The 19172-nt window shown below is 50.8% G+C and overlaps 11 protein-coding genes across 11 annotated transcripts; 3 read left to right on the top strand and 8 right to left on the bottom strand.

Annotated features, from left to right (window-relative positions):
* Nucleotides 1–545: 545 nt before the first annotated feature.
* On the top strand, nt 546–1496 carry N7498_005893 (T2 family ribonuclease; the record flags this gene model as incomplete). The annotated part of the gene is made up of 4 exons (XM_058452955.1): nt 546–778; nt 829–1123; nt 1189–1384; nt 1438–1496. 4 exons carry the CDS (start codon nt 546–548, stop codon nt 1494–1496), a joined length of 783 nt encoding a protein of 260 aa, XP_058309493.1.
* A 633-nt stretch (nt 1497–2129) lies between these two features.
* On the bottom strand, nt 2130–3222 carry swc5 (putative Swr1p complex component (Swc5); the record flags this gene model as incomplete). The annotated part of the gene is made up of 2 exons (XM_058452954.1): nt 2130–2811; nt 2879–3222. The coding sequence occupies 2 exons, from the start codon at nt 3220–3222 to the stop codon at nt 2130–2132; spliced, it is 1026 nt and encodes a 341-aa protein (XP_058309492.1).
* Nucleotides 3223–4376: 1154 nt separating this feature from the next.
* Nucleotides 4377–5143, bottom strand: N7498_005891 (uncharacterized protein; the record flags this gene model as incomplete). Its single annotated transcript, XM_058452953.1, has 2 exons — nt 4377–4766; nt 4826–5143. 2 exons carry the CDS (start codon nt 5141–5143, stop codon nt 4377–4379), a joined length of 708 nt encoding a protein of 235 aa, XP_058309491.1.
* A 1079-nt stretch (nt 5144–6222) lies between these two features.
* Nucleotides 6223–7881, bottom strand: N7498_005890 (uncharacterized protein; the record flags this gene model as incomplete). Its single annotated transcript, XM_058452952.1, has 6 exons — nt 6223–6279; nt 6340–6426; nt 6474–6644; nt 6698–6961; nt 7012–7790; nt 7839–7881. The coding sequence occupies 6 exons, from the start codon at nt 7879–7881 to the stop codon at nt 6223–6225; spliced, it is 1401 nt and encodes a 466-aa protein (XP_058309490.1).
* A 384-nt stretch (nt 7882–8265) lies between these two features.
* Nucleotides 8266–9447, top strand: N7498_005889 (dihydroorotase; the record flags this gene model as incomplete). The annotated part of the gene is made up of 3 exons (XM_058452951.1): nt 8266–8320; nt 8377–8456; nt 8512–9447. The coding sequence occupies 3 exons, from the start codon at nt 8266–8268 to the stop codon at nt 9445–9447; spliced, it is 1071 nt and encodes a 356-aa protein (XP_058309489.1).
* A 65-nt stretch (nt 9448–9512) lies between these two features.
* Nucleotides 9513–10654, bottom strand: N7498_005888 (MIND complex subunit MTW1; the record flags this gene model as incomplete). The annotated part of the gene is made up of 3 exons (XM_058452950.1): nt 9513–10109; nt 10172–10498; nt 10601–10654. The coding sequence occupies 3 exons, from the start codon at nt 10652–10654 to the stop codon at nt 9513–9515; spliced, it is 978 nt and encodes a 325-aa protein (XP_058309488.1).
* A 524-nt stretch (nt 10655–11178) lies between these two features.
* Nucleotides 11179–11652, top strand: N7498_005887 (uncharacterized protein; the record flags this gene model as incomplete). Its single annotated transcript, XM_058452949.1, has 1 exon — nt 11179–11652. The coding sequence occupies one exon, from the start codon at nt 11179–11181 to the stop codon at nt 11650–11652; it is 474 nt and encodes a 157-aa protein (XP_058309487.1).
* Nucleotides 11653–11774: 122 nt separating this feature from the next.
* N7498_005886 (CENP-X/MHF2 family protein) lies at nt 11775–12453 on the bottom strand (the record flags this gene model as incomplete). Its single annotated transcript, XM_058452948.1, has 2 exons — nt 11775–11822; nt 11878–12453. The coding sequence occupies 2 exons, from the start codon at nt 12451–12453 to the stop codon at nt 11775–11777; spliced, it is 624 nt and encodes a 207-aa protein (XP_058309486.1).
* Nucleotides 12454–12830: 377 nt separating this feature from the next.
* N7498_005885 (phosphatase) lies at nt 12831–13589 on the bottom strand (the record flags this gene model as incomplete). The annotated part of the gene is made up of 3 exons (XM_058452947.1): nt 12831–13313; nt 13396–13454; nt 13508–13589. The coding sequence occupies 3 exons, from the start codon at nt 13587–13589 to the stop codon at nt 12831–12833; spliced, it is 624 nt and encodes a 207-aa protein (XP_058309485.1).
* A 268-nt stretch (nt 13590–13857) lies between these two features.
* On the bottom strand, nt 13858–15006 carry N7498_005884 (MIF domain protein; the record flags this gene model as incomplete). The annotated part of the gene is made up of 2 exons (XM_058452946.1): nt 13858–14574; nt 14629–15006. The coding sequence occupies 2 exons, from the start codon at nt 15004–15006 to the stop codon at nt 13858–13860; spliced, it is 1095 nt and encodes a 364-aa protein (XP_058309484.1).
* Nucleotides 15007–15163: 157 nt separating this feature from the next.
* On the bottom strand, nt 15164–15672 carry N7498_005883 (DUF504 domain-containing protein; the record flags this gene model as incomplete). The annotated part of the gene is made up of 2 exons (XM_058452945.1): nt 15164–15426; nt 15480–15672. The coding sequence occupies 2 exons, from the start codon at nt 15670–15672 to the stop codon at nt 15164–15166; spliced, it is 456 nt and encodes a 151-aa protein (XP_058309483.1).
* Nucleotides 15673–19172: the final 3500 nt, after the last annotated feature.

The raw sequence follows: 19172 nt of genomic DNA, 5'->3' as shown, positions 1-19172 counted from the left end.
AAATGCCGATCGCAAAGGACAAGGGAAATAGGGCCCGGACTTACCGTAAAAGGCGAGACGTGGAAGCCTCAAACAGCGCCGATCAAAACGATGATGAATTGCGCACGCTGGTTCGTCGGGCGCGGGCGATCAGCACCTGAAGTAATCTCGTGCATCTCAAATCAATTCGAGCAGCCGGAGATCCGCAGGATCTACGCGATGCAACCTCGCTTCAGGCTTCCCCTGACCGTCTCGTGTGGGCCTCCGACGGGCGTTTGAGGATCTCCGCATCACCTTTGGAATCAGCGAAGTGATTGGGTGTTTCCATCCAAGCCAATCCCCCGGTCGCCTCCACTTTTCTTCTCACTGGTCGACGCTATCCGTGTACGGCGATATCCGATCTGTATGCATCGCGAATGAGAGACCTCTTATCAGCGCATGTGCTGCTATCTGCAGCGATCGACGGCCCTGATGGTATTCGAGTCTCCGTACATGCTTCAGGGTACATAATGCACCCTAAGATGCTCCTCTCTGCTCTACCATCCCATTGATTATTCACTATCACGATGTTCTTCTCAACCTCGACGGGCGTGCTGGCCCTGGCTGCTACCCAGCTGTTCATCGGTGTCTCGGCTCAGCTCAAGACCTGCACCAACAACAGCACCCTGAGCTGCCACAGCTCGTCTAAGGCCCCAACCTGCTGCTATAACTACCCCGGCGGTGCCCTGCTGCAAACCCAGTTCTGGGACACCAACCCGTCCACTGGTCCATCCGACTCGTGGACCATCCACGGCCTGTGGTGAGTCCAGCGGGTCAACTGCAGTGCTTCCGAGAACTAACCCTTGACAGGCCCGACAACTGCGATGGCACGTACCAGTCCAGCTGTGATCCTTCGCGGGCCTACACAAACATCACGGCCATTTTAAAGGAGCAGGGTCGCAACCAGTTGCTGTCGTACATGGACCAGTACTGGGTGAACATCGACGGCGATAACGAGTCCTTCTGGGCGCATGAGTGGGGCAAGCATGGTACCTGCATCAATACGATTGATCCCAGCTGCTACACCAACTACACGCCGCAGGAGGAGGTCGGAGATTTCTTCCAAAAGGTTGTGAACCTGTTCAAGTCTCTGGACACCTACACGGTACATCAACACTTCCATCCCCACCCTTTCAAAAGCAGCAGATTACTAATTTTCGTACTACATAGGCCCTTTCCAATGCGGGAATCACCCCCGACAGCTCCAAGACCTACAGCCTGGGCGATATCGAGGCAGCCCTGACCAAGGTGCACGGCGGCTCGCAGGCCTATGTCGGCTGCGAGGACGGCTCCCTGAACCAGGTCTGGTACTTCTTCAACGTCCGTGGCAACGCCATTAATGGCCAGTACCAGGCGACCGCACCGCGTAAGTATTCTCGCACAATTTCTTCATAGGAGGCACGGCTGACAATCACCTAGTTTCCAAGTCGACCTGCCCCAGCAGTGGTATCAAGTATGCGCCCAAGAGCGGCAACTAGATCAGTCATGGAAATCTCTTTAGCTGGCTCGATGGATTGAGTGGCATCTGTGGGATGCCTATGACTTATTCATTGTATATAGGTTGATCCTAGCATGGAGCAAGTGAACATATGTTACTAAATCGTGAGAATGGAATTTCCATAGTCCTTTCTCAATAGGGTATCAGATTGTTTGAGATGAAAGTAAATAGTACAGGACCGGGTTTGATTACCCGGCGAGTATGAAATAGAATGAGAACCAAAGGCCTCAATCTCGCTAATAATACACATTTCCAGCTCGAGATGGTGCAGATAGTGGATACATTTGTGCACGGGAATGACCACCACGGGCAACTCCGCCAATCATCAATTCGATTTGACACCCAGAAGGCGGGATGCAAAGTGCCCACTGGATTTTCCAATCTGGAGATACGCACTCGGGGGTTCCCCCGTTGGGAGTGAGATCCACTAGCGGCCTGCTCGAAGCCGTGCATACCCACCGCACCCTCGAAGACCGTAAGGCCCGGACCCGAAGTCGCAACACGACCCTGTCTGTAGGGGAAATGCAGATCGGTGAAGGGCCTGTAAAAAGACGTATTCAAAAATAAGGTTCGAAAACGTCTGAAGATAGAGAGATAGGGACTGAGAAGGATTTCACATGCCCTTGAGTCGTGCTTGACGTGCCTCTTCGTCTCTTTTTGCGTCCACACGACCCAAGAAATCCATGCGGCCCATATATCCCTCCTTGGCCTTGGAGTGAGTGCGCAGTTCATCTTTGATACCGGCCTCATCCACATATTGTGCCCAGTCGAGGCGGGATTTCTCCACGGTGTTGATCTTAGGTCCGCTCGCGTCCTTGTCGGCCTCGACGGCCTGCTTCTCCCAGCTCTTCTTGATCGTGCCGGTCGGATTGGGATCGAATCGCGAAATCTTGCGTAGTGGTCGACGCAGATTGCGGTTAGGGACACCGTCCACTTCAGCATATTCGACGTTATCACCCGACGACAGGAAAGCCTTGGCCTCGGCAGAATCCTTAGGAACTGTCTTCTCTTCGGTAATCATCTCGCCGGCGAATTTGTAGGTGCGCTTGATCTTGATCATCTGCTGCTCGTACCGGCCATGGCGCGCGTTGTCGTCCGGCTCTGGGGCACTTTGTTCTTTGGTTTCCGTGTCCGCGGCGTGATCGGGCTCTGGGGCCGGGGTCTTTTCCTGCTGCGTCTGCGTCTGTGATGGCCGCAGACCCAGATGGCTGTCGGGAGCGTTCATCTGTTCCCAGAGGGCGTTCACGTCGACAGTGGCGCCGTCGATTTTGGCTAGCGGCTTGCGCTCTTCCTGTCTGCAAGATGGGATGAACGTCAGAACCAAGCCTTGGACATAGAAACATGAGATTACAGGAGACTCACATCTGCGCCTTCATCGCGCGTGTTCGCACGAAGCCACCCGGTCCCCCTTCATCATCAAGATCAAAATCATCTTCATCATGCTTGCCTTTGCCTCTCTTTCCCTTCTTTTGTCGTTTCTCACGCGCTTTGCGAATCGTGGCTTCATCACCAGAGTCAAGCTCTTCCTCGGGGATCTCAGCTTTCTTATCGGTCTTGCGCTTCTTCTTGACGGGTTCGGCGGTCTCATTGTCGGACGACGACAAATCGGACTCTTCCTGGGCTCCATCTAGCTGGAAATCTTCATCTTCGGCCGAGTCATAGGGCTCGTCGTCTAGATCAACTGAATCTACCGGGTCGGCAGGCATCTTGCTGTTTGTATTTGCGCGGAGAAAGAAGTCAAGATGGAAGAGGCAGGAAACGCGCCAGGACACAATTCTGCCGAAGGCGGTGCTGATAAGGATTACATAATTATTTATGAGCCCTGAGAAATGACGCGATGCTTTTCAATTTAAAGACCTTCAACTACTTGGGAGATTGGGGTTATTCAAGACAGATACCGGGCATTCACCCACGACTGATACCCATCATTAAGGATGTCCGAAATGTTTACCGGGGAGCTCAACGCAGTGGCAAAACTTGCCCGCTTTCCTCTACTCCCCGCGCCGGAGTTTCCATATTCTCCAAACAAGACATTGTCCGTATTGGGCTGACTCTTTGACCACTCGCTCCATCCTGCCCTGTTGATGGCATCGCTCATGTATGAGTTCTGGAAGACGACGCGCGCGTATGCCGATTCCGGGCGACTTGGACGGTGTTATTATATACGGTCCACATGTGTGATCTGCACTTACCCAGGAAGTTTGAGCCCGGTTTGACAGATTCGCCCTTGGCCGCCTCTATGGTTGAATTATTGACCACAAAATACGAGGGGTCGTTTGAGGATGCACGCCCCTGAGGTCATGACGTCTGGAAACTCTGTTGTACTGATTTCTTTACACGTCGCTATGAAAAGGGTTGCAGAAGATACAGGTCGCCCGGGGACCGTCGGTTACGTCCGTGAGTACGGGTCTTCCGCATGGCGCTAGTGCCGCAGGGGTGCCACGGCACTTGATAAGAAAAAGGTGCTGCCCCGATGCGCACGGCTACACATCCATCTTATCTCTCTCTCCTTATTGGTGGGGTCTACCAAGGTAAGATCGTCGGTGGTGAGGGGACCCTGTTTCAGGATGGAAGTATGGAGCGAGGATTGGGGGCGAGTTTCATTACTGGGCCGTCTCCTACATGCGTCCTTGAAAGGTGAAAAAGAATGATCATTGGCGGAAGAGTCGCTCTGTCGTTCTAGTCTTTGAGTAATGCAAAGTATCCGATTTCGCTTGACTTTAGAGTTTCAATATTCAACTATTCAACATTTCTTTCCATCTCTGCCCAACATGGATCTGACACAACTTAGCATATATACTGATACACCTATCAACGCCTGATACTCATATTCCCATGTTTCATCCAACCCTTCTAGGGTTTAATTGGCATAGACCTGCTTCGTGGCAACCTCCACTTTCTCGAGCTGGAACTCCTCTTCGCGACGACGGGAGACATCTCTCTGGAAATAGGATCCCAGGGCAGCGCCGACTCCCATGGCAATCTCCAGTCCAAGCAGAACACACAGAAGAGCGAATCCAGCACGGGTCTCTTGGCAGTCACGCGTGAAGTGGATGGGGGCCGGGGTGTTGCCGGTATTGGTCTTCCATTTGCAGGTCCAGCTGTGTAGGGTTTCGTTCTCGCTGAAGCCACTCGGGTAGGTTGAGGAGGGGAGATAGATGATGAATAGGAGGCCGATCAGGGCAGTGATAAAGCCGGCGATGGCCGAAGTGGATGCACATGTATTGAGGGTCTGAATACGCGAGTGAGGCTACATAGATGTGTGAGTAGATCTGACCTACCACCGACGTATAGATTGAGGAGACTGACGGATGGAAGCAGAGCAACAACGACGTATATCAAGTTTAGCACCGCAATAACACAGCCGCACGACAGCGCAGCGACAGTCGGGCGGAGATCAAAATTGAGTGGCCAAAGGGCGAGACCGGAATTCGCCCATTGTACCGTAGACTTATAATGCTGGAAAGGTACTGCTTCGCAAGCGATGACAGCAACAGCACCAATCAGAATCAAAAATGATAGACAGAGCCGGCCCAAGTGAATGGCGCGGCTGCGTTTGAGGAAAGCCGACTCTTGTATATCGGAGGAATGGGCCTGAGAGCCAGCAGTGGATGAACCCGAGCTCATGGTGGAGTAGAGAGCAAAAATAATATATAGAAGATTATGTGATGGAGAATAGAGCTCGACACCTTGCCGGCAAGGCTGTTTTATCAAAGTGTAATGAAAGGAGGACCCTCACCAGGGCTGTGAAAGAACGGCGTCGAGGCAAAGATATAGAACCTCTGGTCTCAGGAACCGCCAGCTGGGGATGAAGCTAATTATGTACCCTGCGTCGTATAACCGCAGACCTTCGCAGATGAATCCTAGCGAGCGGCTTGCCATCACAAATGCTACCACCGCGTGGGCGCGTAGCCAGGAGGGTCGAGCAGGATCCTCCGCGCAGTATCCAGACATCCAAGGCTATTGATTCGCCCGTAAATGGAAGTTAAAATTTGAGGAGTTCGAGGGCTGCCTCATAAACATTGGTGGTCCTACTGTGTGTTTGGGCTATGGTCTGGGCGGGCGCCTGCAGACTTGGCGGGAGAAGCACCACAAGAAAGCGCTAATTATAGCTAAATTTAGATGGAGCGCATAATGATCGTCACTGACTATTGTGGATACTGTTGTCTGATTTGTGGTCCTCGATCGCCAGTTTGTGGGTGTCTGAGCGATGGTGGGTTCTGATAGGTGGGACGCGAAGCGCTGACCTGAAGCCACGGCGGTTATACATGATGGATGATGGGGGTCTCGCCTATTTATGGTCCCTGCATTAATTAGTTTCAGACCTTGACAAATTCAATAAAGCTAAGTTACTGAGGGTATTTTATTCAGGCCGATCCTCTTCTAAGCATTGCGTAGGTCCATTGCCTCGAGGCGTCCTAGTCTATACCTAAGGCGGGTTCGTGGCTTCACACTCTACGCTCTTTGCCAAATAAGCCGTGCCACAGAGAATGGGTTGGTTTGAGAACGGTTGAAATTGAGTAAAAGACATCGTGGAAAAGAAAGCCGATCTCCCAGAGCCATGTTAAATGGCTCGAGGTACAGTCGAAATCGTAGTTGGGCGGCAACCATGTTGGATGGCATCGATAACAGAAAGCAAAGACACATAGTAGCAATTCAGAGGTATTTCTACTCTCAGCTTGCACTTTCAGTTTCACTAGTCAACCTCAATAGTCATCGCCGCGACTGATAACTTCCTTGCTTGTTTCTCCCAGCAAGATAGTCTAGTAGAAATATTAGCCCCGGGTCTTCCACACGAACGTAGAGGTAGGGGAAGAGCATACATGTTCGAACTGCGCAGAGTATGACCCGTTGATGTCCATTAGAGGCGGGTAGACTTCGACGATACCTTGAGAAGCAAGGTTGTTCATCTGCACACAATCAGCACTATTCCAGACGGAATCAGGAGAATACTCACACCGGCCAAATACCTCCCGATCGGGATACCAAGGCGATCAAGGTACCGACGGCAGAATACAAGCGAGCCAAAATTGTCGTTGATGGTCTTGTTGAGAGACCTGGCAGAGGCAAGAGGCGAGACGATTCTCTTCGGCGCATGTGGGTCTCTGCCGTACCCGTAGACGCCGGGCTAAACAAGTCAGCTTCTTTCCCAAATGCAAGTAAGACGGAGGCTTGACATACTCCATCGACCAAGTAGCCATTTCCGGTAGTACCGAATGTCTCGATGGCAAAGACCTCCCCTTCTTCCATCTTGGTCTGGTCCTTGTTCTTCACAAAAGGGATAGACTTTCCACCGTGGATCCGATATTGCTTGATATTGTGCCCAGAGATGTTTCGAACTGCTTTTACAGCAAAAGTTTTACCTCCGATTTCCACTTCGTAGCTTTCCATCGCTTCCTGGATGGCAGCGCTGATATCGCTGATGCGGACGTCGACACCAGCATTCTAATCCAGGTTAGCTGTGATCTAAGAACGAGAAACGAGCTTCTAATCACCTTTATTCCGGTGTTTGTTGCATCCTTCACTGCAGCAAGCAGATTATCATAAGTCGGATCCCAGGACATGGTGAAGGCACTATCAACAATCCAACCGTTGATATGGACACCAAAGTCAACCTTCATCACATCGGTCGATTTCAAGACAATCTCCTTCTGTCCAGGATTAGGCGTATAGTGTGCGACGCAGTTGTTCAGAGAGAGACCCGTGGGGAATCCCATTCCGGAGACTAGCGCACTTCCAGGTTCAAGCCCTTCATTATCGAGCAGCGCTCTCACGCCGTCTTCAATATTCACAGCAATATCTGTGAGGGTCGAACCGGGCCGAGCGCTTTCCTGCGTAAACTTCCGGACCTGGCGGTGAATCTCCGCCGCTTTGCGGTAGTCACTCAGGAATTTGTCGTCGTGGATGTGACGACGCGACTGGTATCGGTCTTCCTCGGCGGTCGTACGAGCCGTGTTTTCGACCACGGATTCATACTCCTGAATCTCTCCACTTGGAAACTGGCCGGTAGAAAATATCTGGTCCAGAGGGACTCGTGGTGGCGACGACTGTTTACCAGACGAAGCCTTCTTCTTGGACTTCTTCCGCTTCTTCTTGGTAGAAGCGGAGGTAGACTGCGGGTTTAGCGACACTTCAGCCCCCCGAGCCTTATCGTCTCCGTCGGCGTCTTCACCCCCATCGCCATCCCCCAGGCTTCCATCGCCATCCCGGGAAAGATGGGCGCCTCGTGGTTCGCCGCCGGTGCCGTGGGCATTGATTGACCCGGATGGGTCATCTGTTAAGAATAAGCGCAAGTTACGGTGGGATTAGAGCTTCTACATACTGCCATTTGTATGGCTCTCGTGTTCAGGAGTCTTTGATCCCATTTCAACATCAAGAAGCAGGTTTTGTAGGGAATGTAAATGATGAAGATTAGTGAAAAGGAAAATAATGTATTCGCTCGCAACCAAGGCGGTGTACTCTCTCTGTCTAGTGCTTATTTTGGAGTTTTCCGACTTGCTATTTATTTGTCTTTTCAGATAAGATGTCAAATTACTTGGCTTTATCTTCAGGTAGGACCATGATTCCAGTCGACACCCTCTCCAAGAAATTAGTTTCATATCTCAGTCTATAGATCAACAAAACGATCCTATGACATCGCGGGGAAATCCGGCCGGGGAGACCCCACCGCCTGGCAGAAAGAAAAACCGAGGCGGGGCACTCGTTGACTTCTTCAATTGCTTCAATTGATTCCATATACCCCAGACAATATGCCTTTGTCAAAGCTGCAGGGAGCTAAGCTCCCGGCTTCGGCCGACTTCCATGGTATGGCCGTGAGAATAGTGCGCAGGCCCAGACAATGGCTCACTAACCCGGAACAGTCCACCTTCGCGACGGTCCGATGATGGAGCTGGTTACTCCCACTATTCGTCAGGGCGGCGTGAACACGGTCTTCGTCATGGTAAGGAGATTTAAACAATGATCCATTCTCAGATATGTAACATGATATCGCACAGCCCAACCTGGTCCCGCCCGTCACAACCGTCGACCGCGCCCTGGACTACAAGAAGCGCCTGCAGGCCATTGAGCCTAACGTGAACTACCTCATGTCGCTATACCTGCACGAGTCGATCACTCCCGAGACAATCATCGAGGCAAAGAAGCGCGGTATCACCGGTGTCAAGAGCTACCCGGCCGGTGTGACAACCAATTCGAGCTCAGGTGTCATCGATTACTCGCTGTTTTACCCCGTCTTCGCTGAGATGGAGCGCCAGAACATGATCCTGAACTTGCACGGAGAAATCCCCTCCAAGGGCGATGTCACGGTTCTGTCGGCCGAAGAGCGGTTCCTGCCCACCCTGCTTGAGCTCCACGCCAAATTCCCCAAGCTCCGTATCATCTTGGAGCACTGCACCACTGCTGCTGCCGTTGAGGCTGTGAAGAAGTGCGGCCCCACCGTTGCGGGTACCATTACTGCCCACCACCTGTCCATTATCATCGACTCGTGGGCCGGTGACCCGTTCTGCTTCTGCAAGCCCGTGGCCAAGACCCCCGCTGACCGCGACGCCCTTCTTCGGGCTGCAGCTTCCGGCAATCCCAAGTTTTTCTTTGGTTCTGACAGCGCACCTCACCCATCTGCCTCCAAGCGTGGCGGCGAGAAGATTGCCGCCGGTGTGTTCACCCAGCCGTACACCACTCAGGTCGTGCTTGATTCCTTTGAGCAGGCCGTTGAGAACGGTGTCCTCAAGGACGAGGATATCACACAGGAAGTCGTCGCCGGATTCATGAGCAAATTCGGGCGGGCCTTCTATGAGATCGGTGAGGAGCAGAAGGAATTCATCACCCTCGAGAAGAAGGGCGAGAAGATTGTCGAGATCCTCAAGTCGGATCAGATCGACGTTGTCCCCTTCCGCAAGACCCAGAACACATGGAGTGTGACCTGGTCTTCATAGATTCAAATTCAATGCAAAAAAAGTTCAAGTCCAGTAAGACCGTTTCCTTTTGGTAGCACATATTCCTACGAGGACTGGGGCTCCCGCGTAAGCATATTGGCCACATTTTCTAGCGCATGTGCCTCGGAGATATCGATACGGCGACCAGCAACAACCGGATTGCCATCGTCGCCCATTGCCAGCTGTCCAGCCCGTTCGAGGTGGAGTCTGATGCGACTCTCGATGTACGCCTTCCGTTCGTCCCGTTTGGACTTTGTCTCCATTGCCTCCCCTGAGCCAGGCAGACTGGCCAACTTCGGTCGAAGATTCTCGAGGGTTGCCTGTAACGCAGGAAGTTGCGAGAGGATAAAGGTCGTGTTCGTCGTGAGAGGCGTGTGCTTGACGTTGGAACCAGCATCCACGCCAACGCGAAGCTGGCGAGCAGCGGGGCTAGATGTCAGGAAGGATAGATCCAGCGGTTTTGCGGCCTTCTCCTCTGCACCATTGGGTTTGGCGGTCTCGACGGTTGACAGGATCGACTTGAGCTGCGAAATCACCGCATCATTGCTTGCACATTCCTCTTTCAGAGATCGGTTGAGTTTGCGCGTTTCGAGTAGCTTCTTGCGCTGCGCGTTGATGGTCTCTGGGGTGGGTGTATCCGACGAGGCAGTGAAAGAGAGACCCTACACAGTAAATATGTTAGCTCAGGAGTGCTTTCTTTCGTCGTACGACTGCATTTACGTACCTCATAATGCTTGAGCCTCACCCATGAGAGCAGGTCTTCGGGTACGGTGAGAATGTTCCTCAGCAGGTAAATCTCGAACTTGTCAAACGCCTTGTCGACATTGGCTTCCAGGAGTGTCTCCAGCTGGTGCAGACCATTTTCCAGCTCAAGCTTGGCTTCTGGGTAAAGAACGTTACCATCTTCGTCGGTTTCGGGGATAGTAGAACCGTTGGTGGCGTGCGCAAAGCCTAAGCGCTCGGGAGGAGTGGCGATAAGACTAGTCTCCAGGCCGGAGATTGCCTGGTATATCAGATTATTGATCGAGTTGATAATGTCATCTATTAGAGACTGTAACAGGTCAGCCAACTTGTAAAGGGGTGGGGCGCGCATGCACAATGCGCAGCGAGGGGTACAGCGGGCTCATTGGGTTCCTCGAGCTCGAAAACGTACCAAAGGGGTGTAACTAAAATGCTCAGTGAGCAATGAAGTCGTCGCATCGTTCATGGCGAAAACGAAGCGAAAGAGACCTGGCGGTTTGAAGATGGAGGGACGCGTTGGAGAAAGAAAAGACGCGCGGGATGAAAACAGACCGCCTTTGCTATCACCCGCCGACATGCGACATACAACATGTAACATTCCTGACTGCAGTCAGAAATCGAATTGGTTTGAAACTTCGAGTTTACGATCTTGTTCTGTTTTCTGTACGGATGCCTAACTGTCGTACAGAAGTTTAATGCTTGGCCGAAACATCCACACCGTCTGTTCCAGATGCAACTCGTCCTGGATAAAACTGGATGGCGTCGAATAGGATTCGGTATCAATATGCATCTTCGACAACTTGTCAGGTTCAATTCAATATACAGTCTGAAGGTCCTGTCGGTGGCGTAACGCTGACACTTAAAAGGCCTGGAATCCCGCTATGTTGACGCCTTCTGTACTTCTATACTTGCCAGTTCTGCTGATTCTTTATTCGGTTAAATACCCCTCAAAGACGCTGTGATCATCCAACTCATACTCTTCAGGTCAAAATGTCACACCCAGGTCCACTTCGAGTACTAGTAATCGTCTCGCAGCGAAGCTCTCTGTACGCTACAGCCCGCGACTCTCCCGATGAACTGATTCCTTTAGCCACTCGTCTGCTAAAGAGGAACGCCTTGCGGAAAGCGTCCGACCCGAGCGAGACAAGACTTCTCGCAGTCCAGAAATGGAGAAGTCGCACCTTCCTGGTCTTCGATATCGCCAATAGCGATTACGACGCAATGCTGGGACATCTCCCTGAGCACAATCAACTCCCGGTGGTCGTCACGCACTTCAGCAAGAAGAAAAGCGCATATGTTGCAAACCCGTGGGTGTCACGGAGAGTCAACCATGACATCGCGATGCTTCACAATGCCAACGGCTTCGATGCTGTGCCACCATTCATGGAGGACCACAGCCTAGGCAAGCCGCCTGCATATCACAGCCCTCGGGATATCTCCATGTTACGGGTCAAGTATATCTAGAGACGAAGGTCGAATGAACGGTCGCGTCAGGGTATTTGGTATCTCGAAAATACAGATCAAAGTGATTCCAACGCCGTATCGCTCCGGTGCTGCCTGTAAAAAAATATCCATCATTGTGTAGATCAGAAATCCATCGTAAGCTGCGGCGCCATTTTCTCCAGGTCCTCAACCTGTTCCATAGTATTAGCACACCGGCCGCAACAGCCCGACAGAAGAGAGACATACCTCCAGAAAGCCGTCGCCGATACTCCTTCCACCTCCGGCACCGTCCGTCTCCGCCCGTTCATATGCAGCACGAGCGATAGCCTCCCTCACGAAGACATCGACATACTTGGCCACAACCTCATTGGCATCCTTCGCGACCTTTGTCTTCTCGTTCTGGAAATGGTGATGCAGGAGTCGAGTAAGCAATTTCGGCGGAATTTTAGGATCGCTCGAGGCGACATCCTCGGTCTGGTTATTCGTGATGATCTCCGCGAGGATGTAATCCGGTTCTTCGGAGAGCGACCTCTCGCGACTGCGACTGGATGCCTCGGAGTCTGAGTCAGAAGCTCCGTCGGAGGCGGATGCAGATGCGGGCGGGGATTCGGCGCGTGGACGCTTGGCGGAGGATGTAGATTTGCGGTTTGCTGATTTGGGTGCTGATGCTGAAGAGGAGGCTTTGGCGGTATTTTGCTTGGCCTTGCCTTTGGGGGCTGCTTTGGACGCAGAAGATGATGGTCCCGCGCTTGTTGATGGGGTGCGGCTTGGTGGCTTGAAGGGCAAACGGCGTTTCTTTGCTGGTTGAGGTTCGCCGGCCATCGTGGTGCCGGTGGAGAATGCTTGGTGGTTGATAAAACAGAGCGTGGGCTGTCAACGCCTATCGCTGGCAACGCGGGTCGCGACGCGTTATCAGGTGATTCTAGGTCAATCACGCCAGCTTCGTTGCAACTAAAGCATTTCATGAAACAGGGGCTTGGGGTCATTTTTAATTGATCTTCCAAGGTCTGGTCGCAATACTGCGCATTTCTTGGTATTGTTTTGGCCGACATTCGGGATTTGTGATATAGTTAAGTGAGCGTTGATGAAAATATATCACAACTTACAAATATACTAAACTATAGTATCTGCTATAAACAGCCATACATTTAAGAATCACCGTGAAATTCAATTGCTCCTTGTAAAATAGACAGTGGACCTTATAAGCCCTCTTTTTCATCGTTTCCTACGGTCTCCTCAGCAGGATACACAACCGTCATATCCAGACCGACGTCCTCCACCAGACCACGGGTTTCCTCCCAAGGAACCGCAAATAAACCAGAATTGAACCGACAAGAGTAAAGGCGCCCTGGCGCAGGAGACCCACCGTTTTGATGATCATTCCGAAGAGAATCAACCTGACTCTTCAAGTCCTTAAGTGCCGCAGAGGTGCTGTTGATAATCATGTCCGGCGAGTCGACTCGGACACCATAGCTGCGCGACGTGAAGAGGCAGATGATCCAATGTCGCTTTCGACCACCCTTGCAATCTCCCGGCTGCGGCGGGATGACTAGGGCCGTGCCGAGCGGAAGTCGCACAGTGATGGTGCTTTCACCAGGCTGGAAGTTGAGGATGGAGTGCGTCATTATGCCATATCGGTATGTCTGACAGTGGTTGCGGTAATAGCGGTATGCGGCAGGGTACTGGCAGAGCAGTGTTAGCTATGCAAGGTGATGTCTCGGGTGGGAAGAAGATGGAGTTGAGCCGGCCGATCAGCAAACACACCTTTTGTTTGAACACCTGGGCAATACCCGCGCCCCAAGCACCTTGGACATTGCACGCATCTAGCAAAGGCTCGGTTAATTGGAGGTTTCCCTTCAATGGGAGGGCAGCTCACGGATCAGGGCCGAGTCTTCAGGAGCGTCGAACAGATCACCTGGGATCTCGATCACCCCGGTATCACCACTGGTGGCAGACATCAGGAGGAAATAAGGTAGACAGAAACCTCCAGACAACAGGGTTTAGATGTAGAGTGCAAGTTGATGTAGTTTGAGGAAGACGAGGTTCGTATACTAGGCTCCAGGGTGGGACCGTGTTGAGCAGGTCTACGGCGAGTCCCAAAGAAGGCTCGGAGAACGTCCTGAATCATTTGATGGCTAAGGGAGGCAAACAGACTTTGTTGATTCCAAGGTTGAACACAAGGTAATAATAATGGAATAGAGCCAACACTCATTCAAAGCAGCATGCCTACTTGTCGATGTTCCCGGTCTCAGTGATGTCCTTGGTTTGCTTTGTCTTCGCGGCCTCTTTCTCTTTGGCCCCTTCCTCGGCCTGCTTCTCCTTGTCCTCCTTCATCTTGTCCTCCTTCTCATCGGCTTCCTGCTTCAGGTTTTCCCTCAGCAATCGGAACAGGCGCTTTCGAATACCATGCTCCCTGATCGCTCCCCACTCTCTGTCCCGAGGAGATACGGGGCCCTCGGACGGAGTGCGTGTCGATGGTGAAGCGGTCGCTACGGCAGACCCCAGGGCAAATGGCGCGCTCTGCCCGCTGCTAGTTTTCAAACGCCGGCTCATACTTCGAGAAATAGACTTGAACAGGTTGGGACTGTCACCCTGATCGCTTCGTTCCAACTGCGTAATCTCACTTCGAACTGTCATGCCGTTTGTTGCAAGATTTGCCTCCGGGATGGGAATGAAAATGATCACGCCGAGGCTAGGCGGAATGCCTAGCAGTTCTTCCAAGACCTTCTGGATGAGGGTCGTGTTGCGAAGATTTGTGACCGGGGCGATAAGGGAGGGAAGCGCGTATACTGTCAGCAAGTAGGATGGGAGAGTGTTGTTGCTACCGAAGAGAACGCAGGTCTCCTGCTGGACGGTGACCATGATGGAGTTTTCCGGGCGCTGGTAGACTTGAGAAAGACGGAAGAGAATATCCTCGACAAGCTTAGACTGCTCATCCTTGACCTGGTACGGGAATCAGTGACCACAATTCGAAGTCAAAAGCAGGAAAAGATATACCTTGTGATTCGTCTTGAGTTCAGCGACCACGACCGAGTCCTGATGGACACGCTCCGAAGGTGAAATGTGAGAGCCGCGATGACCAAACACTTCCTCGTAATACTGGGTCTTCTTTTTAGCCACCGGCGCTTCATCGACGCTCTCCTCGGTCACCCAAAAGGCCTTCTTAGGGTCCAGAATGTACCGCACAATGGGCACCACATTCTCTTCTTTTGTCACTTCCGTGAAAAGTCCTGGCGCAGTCTCTGTTCTTCGCAAATTTGTCTCTGGAAGAATCACTGGCGCCAGAGGGAGCGAAATCGTGGCCGGACGCGGCGGAGGCGTAATACGCGTTTCCAAACGAGGAAGTGAGGGCCGCTTGGACTTGGATGAATCCATGATGAAGTACCCAAGATGAACAAGAATTTGGATGTGATGAAGAATGAAGAGGGAACCTGGAAGACTACGAGTACGAAAACACGAAATGAATGGAAATGCATTAGGGTCTCAGGAACCTTGGAAGGCGCGACCAACCGCATTATCCACGCGAAGTAGATCACATCAAGAACGCCAACTCGCTAAATGCCGAATTCCCACTGGTAAAAACCTTGTCGATGCGTCTCCTTCGATCCCATACAACCTCTCCATCAACATGCTTGATGTATATGATGCGATGTTGTGGAATGAACTCCTCATCCGTTGACTCCTTCTTCCAGTTTTCCATATTGATCTCCAATTGTCCTTCGAATCGATCCACGAAGCCGATGATGAAGTCGGTACGTTTGAATTCTTCGTCCCAGGTGATGCGATTGATGATATCTGGTCCGTTAATTGCTTGATCTTCTACTCCCAAATTAACGTGAACTACTTACCTGCCGCTGGTCGCAATTTGTTCTTGCCGGCCCTCGGATCAGGTGGAGAAGGGCTTCTGCGAACATGCTTAACATGCTTAACATGCTTTGGCTTGACTTTAATGGTCGGACTAGGCGATTTTGATGGATTACCCTCGAGTTCGTTATTCATCTTTGAAACCATTGATTCGTTTGGAGAAGCCTCAGCCGCCATGATTGCTTCTTGTATAAAAGTCTGACGATAAGGATTGATGATAGTCATTTTGTGAACAGAGAATGAAGAGGCTTTATACCCCTTCAAGGACGTAGTCTACTCTCAATACATCACGTATAGTCATTTCTGAAAGCTTAGCAGTATAGCCGATCGGTCTTGGCGCATGATGGGACCCGAAACTTAATCCAATGAAGCCTATTCTTTGAATGACTCAATCAGAGTCACAGCTGGTCGATTGTGGCTGGTGCCTGTGAGTCAGTTCTCTGAGCCAGCCCAAGACCGAGGACAAAACGGTAAAATCATCAGTAAGAGTGGCTACATGTTTGTTCTATGTTATAGAATAAGTGAGAATAAAAAAAAGGAACAGGAAAAAAGGAACAGGAAAAAAGAATTGGCGCTGCCCGGAATCGAACCGGGGCTAAATCGGATTCGAATGTGTCACCACAACGATTCGTCATACCACTAGACCACAGCACCTGAGGCTGAAAATTTTGCAGATCTTGACTACATTAAGCATGAACTTATATCCATATCTTGTTTCTTCCCCACTTTTATTTTTCTAAGGATATATTACCAGTATATTTTTTCAAAAAATTAACACCCTATTATTTTGTTGATTAAGAGTAGCTACACATTTATTCTATGTCGTAGCAGAGGTGAGAATAAAAAAAAAACAGAAAAAAAGAATTGGCGCTGCCCGGAATCGAACCGGGGCTAAATCGGATTCGAATGTGTTACCACAACGATTCGTCATACCACTAGACCACAGCACCTGAGGCTGAAAATTTCTTCAGACATTGACTATATGAAGCACGAACTACAACTGTCCCTATTTGTCCCTCACTGCTATTTTTAGGATATGCTTTAAGACTCACCCTCGGATCGTTGCGAATACTACTTGATCTGCTACATTGTATTTAAAGCGGTTATTTTGTCCTGGGTGGTTTCTGGGAGTCTTCAATTTCCATTATATGAAAAAGATCACGACTTTTCGATTTCAGACCATGCTATCTTTGTAGCCATTCCACTGTCACCTCCGTTTACACTATTTTGGGGTATTAAGAATGAAGCACCCCTTAGCACGCCCCTGAGTGGACTGCCAGACCTGTGAGGAGCATAATACTCGCCTCGCCATTGAAGTTGGTCTATACCTAATCGTGGTTTATGAGAACTTCAGTTTCAGCTGACTGAGTAAACTTGCCTTTTTCCACTCCCTGTTTTTTCAATTTCCACGTCTGAGCCCACCTTCCTGTCCGTTTTTGCCCCAGGTATAGTTCACCATACGTTCCTACATAATAATTACACCTATAAGGACTATTTAGAGGCTAGTAAGACTAGCAAGTTTAGTTCAATGGGGATATAAAGTTATAAAACCTTTCCAACTAGGAATTTCATCGACATGAGAAAAGTATGGATATAAACCTATGCTTTATGTAGTCAGGATCTGCAAAATTTTCAGTATTCAAGGTGCTGTGGTCTAGTGGTATGACGAATCGTTGTGGTGACACATTCGAATCCGATTTAGCCCCGGTTCGATTCCGGGCAGCGCCAATTCTTTTTTTCTGTTCCCTTTTTCCTGACTTGTGGTGGTGGCATGTTGAAGAAACTCTACATGTTTTGAAATTGAAAAAAGTATGAAATGACTATCAAACACCCTTTCAATCCAGGACGGCTCAATTTTTCCCCCCTAATCTCTCAAATTTGCTACTACTGCACACACTGCTTATTGTCCACACGCCACAGCATAACTTCTTCTTCAGCCCTTTGTCACTTTCCTTCGTCCAGGGACCCAGCAAGTAACGGAACTTTGGGTATTATTCAAGCAATCCTGCTCAGTACTCATTGTTGTCATTATTCTGAGCAGAACCCGGCAGTGGGCAAGTTCATGAGTGCCCGAGGTTTCTTCTTGGTCGGACCTCGATTGATAGATATTTCTTTTTAAATTCGTCTTCCCACCGACCGAGAGAGCCATACGGAATGTCAAATCTTGCGAAGGTTTGACCGCCGAGGAGCTTTGTTGCCCAAAGGGTACGACTAGCCAGCCTAGAAGTCATCAGGGGCCTTCCGTGAACGGCTCTCTTTGCACGCAGACTAATGGCGTCGGTTCGTGACGTTGTGCATCCGAAGGCCATTTTGGGGTCTCGATATGATTGCTGTGAACTATTGTAGTCATCGTAAAAAGAAACTGTCCCTAAGTTAATCGCATGAACTGCGCTAACTAAGTAAGTACCGGCTGACGCGAATCACGGCCGAGGCAGCCTGATTAGCCAATTAAGCTAAGTAATCTGATCCGAAGCATCTTCGGGTCTAAATAAGGCGAGCGCCATCAACCAATATCGATAATGCTCTCTCGCGGTGTGCTTCCCCCGCCGGCCTCTTAAGGTAGATTTACAGCCTCACTACATTGGGCGATTATCCCCTAAACAGTGTAGGGCGAGCATGCGCAGAGGTCAACTACGGACTGACCGATTGATATCCGAGACGGTGAGCCTATAGATTAGTGTTACGGACTAAGGAAAGGGCTTTTTTATCTCAAGTGCCTTGGTCGGAACTGAGGAAGAAAATAGGGCTGGACGAGGGAGGAGAGCGCAGATTATAGTCATCGAGTCGCAGAGGAGCCGACGCGTCACATACGGGGAATAGGGGCAGCGCAGCTTAGGAGCTTGGTGATCTAGATCAATAGCAAAAATGCCTCACCTGCAAGCCTCAAGGGGAGGAGGACGGCGAAGAAAAAAGAAAGTAATCTGGGCTGTTGGGTGGGGAGGGCTGTATACAGCCACGCGCGGGCACGCTCAGAGACCGGTGGCGCTAAACCGGAAGGGTCAAAACTAAACTCAAAGGAGACTCCACCGTAGCAGTCCGATATGGTGTAGTGGCTAACATCGCCGTCTCTCACACGGCAGCCGGGGGTTCGATTCCCCCTATCGGAGCTTAACGATTCTATCTTTTTTTTTTCTTCAAGAAAGCAGCCTCGGTCGCAGCTTCTGATGTGAGGACTAATCTGTGTTAGGTCATTCCAATGTGGTCGTTCGTCATGGGCAGTATGAGGAGCTAGTGAGATGATGGGCGAGGGAGGGCATCATTACTTAACGTAATTCACAAGCCACCCGGCCACACAAGCCACCCGGCCACACAAGCCACCCGGCCACACAAGCCACCCGGCCACCCAACTAAATTTACGCGTCCCAACGCGTCTCTCCTATTTTCTACCAACCACTATGCCTCCAAAATGCGCTCAATCAAGCCGTAATTCCATCGAATAAGAGGGCTATGAAAAAGGAAGAAATTAGCTCTATTCGAGACGCAGCGCGCCAATTTAACGTTCCACGTTCTACGCTCGCCGACCGCATTAATGGCCACCAAAATCGCTCTGAAAGACGCGCCAATAATCATAAACTGACCCAAACTGAAGAGGAATCGCTTAAGAAGTGGATATTATTAATGGATACGCGTGGAGCAGCCCCTAGGCCGGCTATAGTAACGTAATCGGTAAGCGAGTG

Source organism: Penicillium cinerascens (genome assembly GCF_028974065.1).
Source record: "Penicillium cinerascens strain IBT 15544 chromosome Unknown contig_5_segment0_segment0, whole genome shotgun sequence".
In the NCBI taxonomy this organism is placed as follows: Eukaryota; Fungi; Ascomycota; class Eurotiomycetes; order Eurotiales; family Aspergillaceae; genus Penicillium; species Penicillium cinerascens.
The sequence above is the reverse complement of the archived record's forward strand: the minus strand, read 5'-3'. Positions and strand labels throughout refer to the sequence as shown.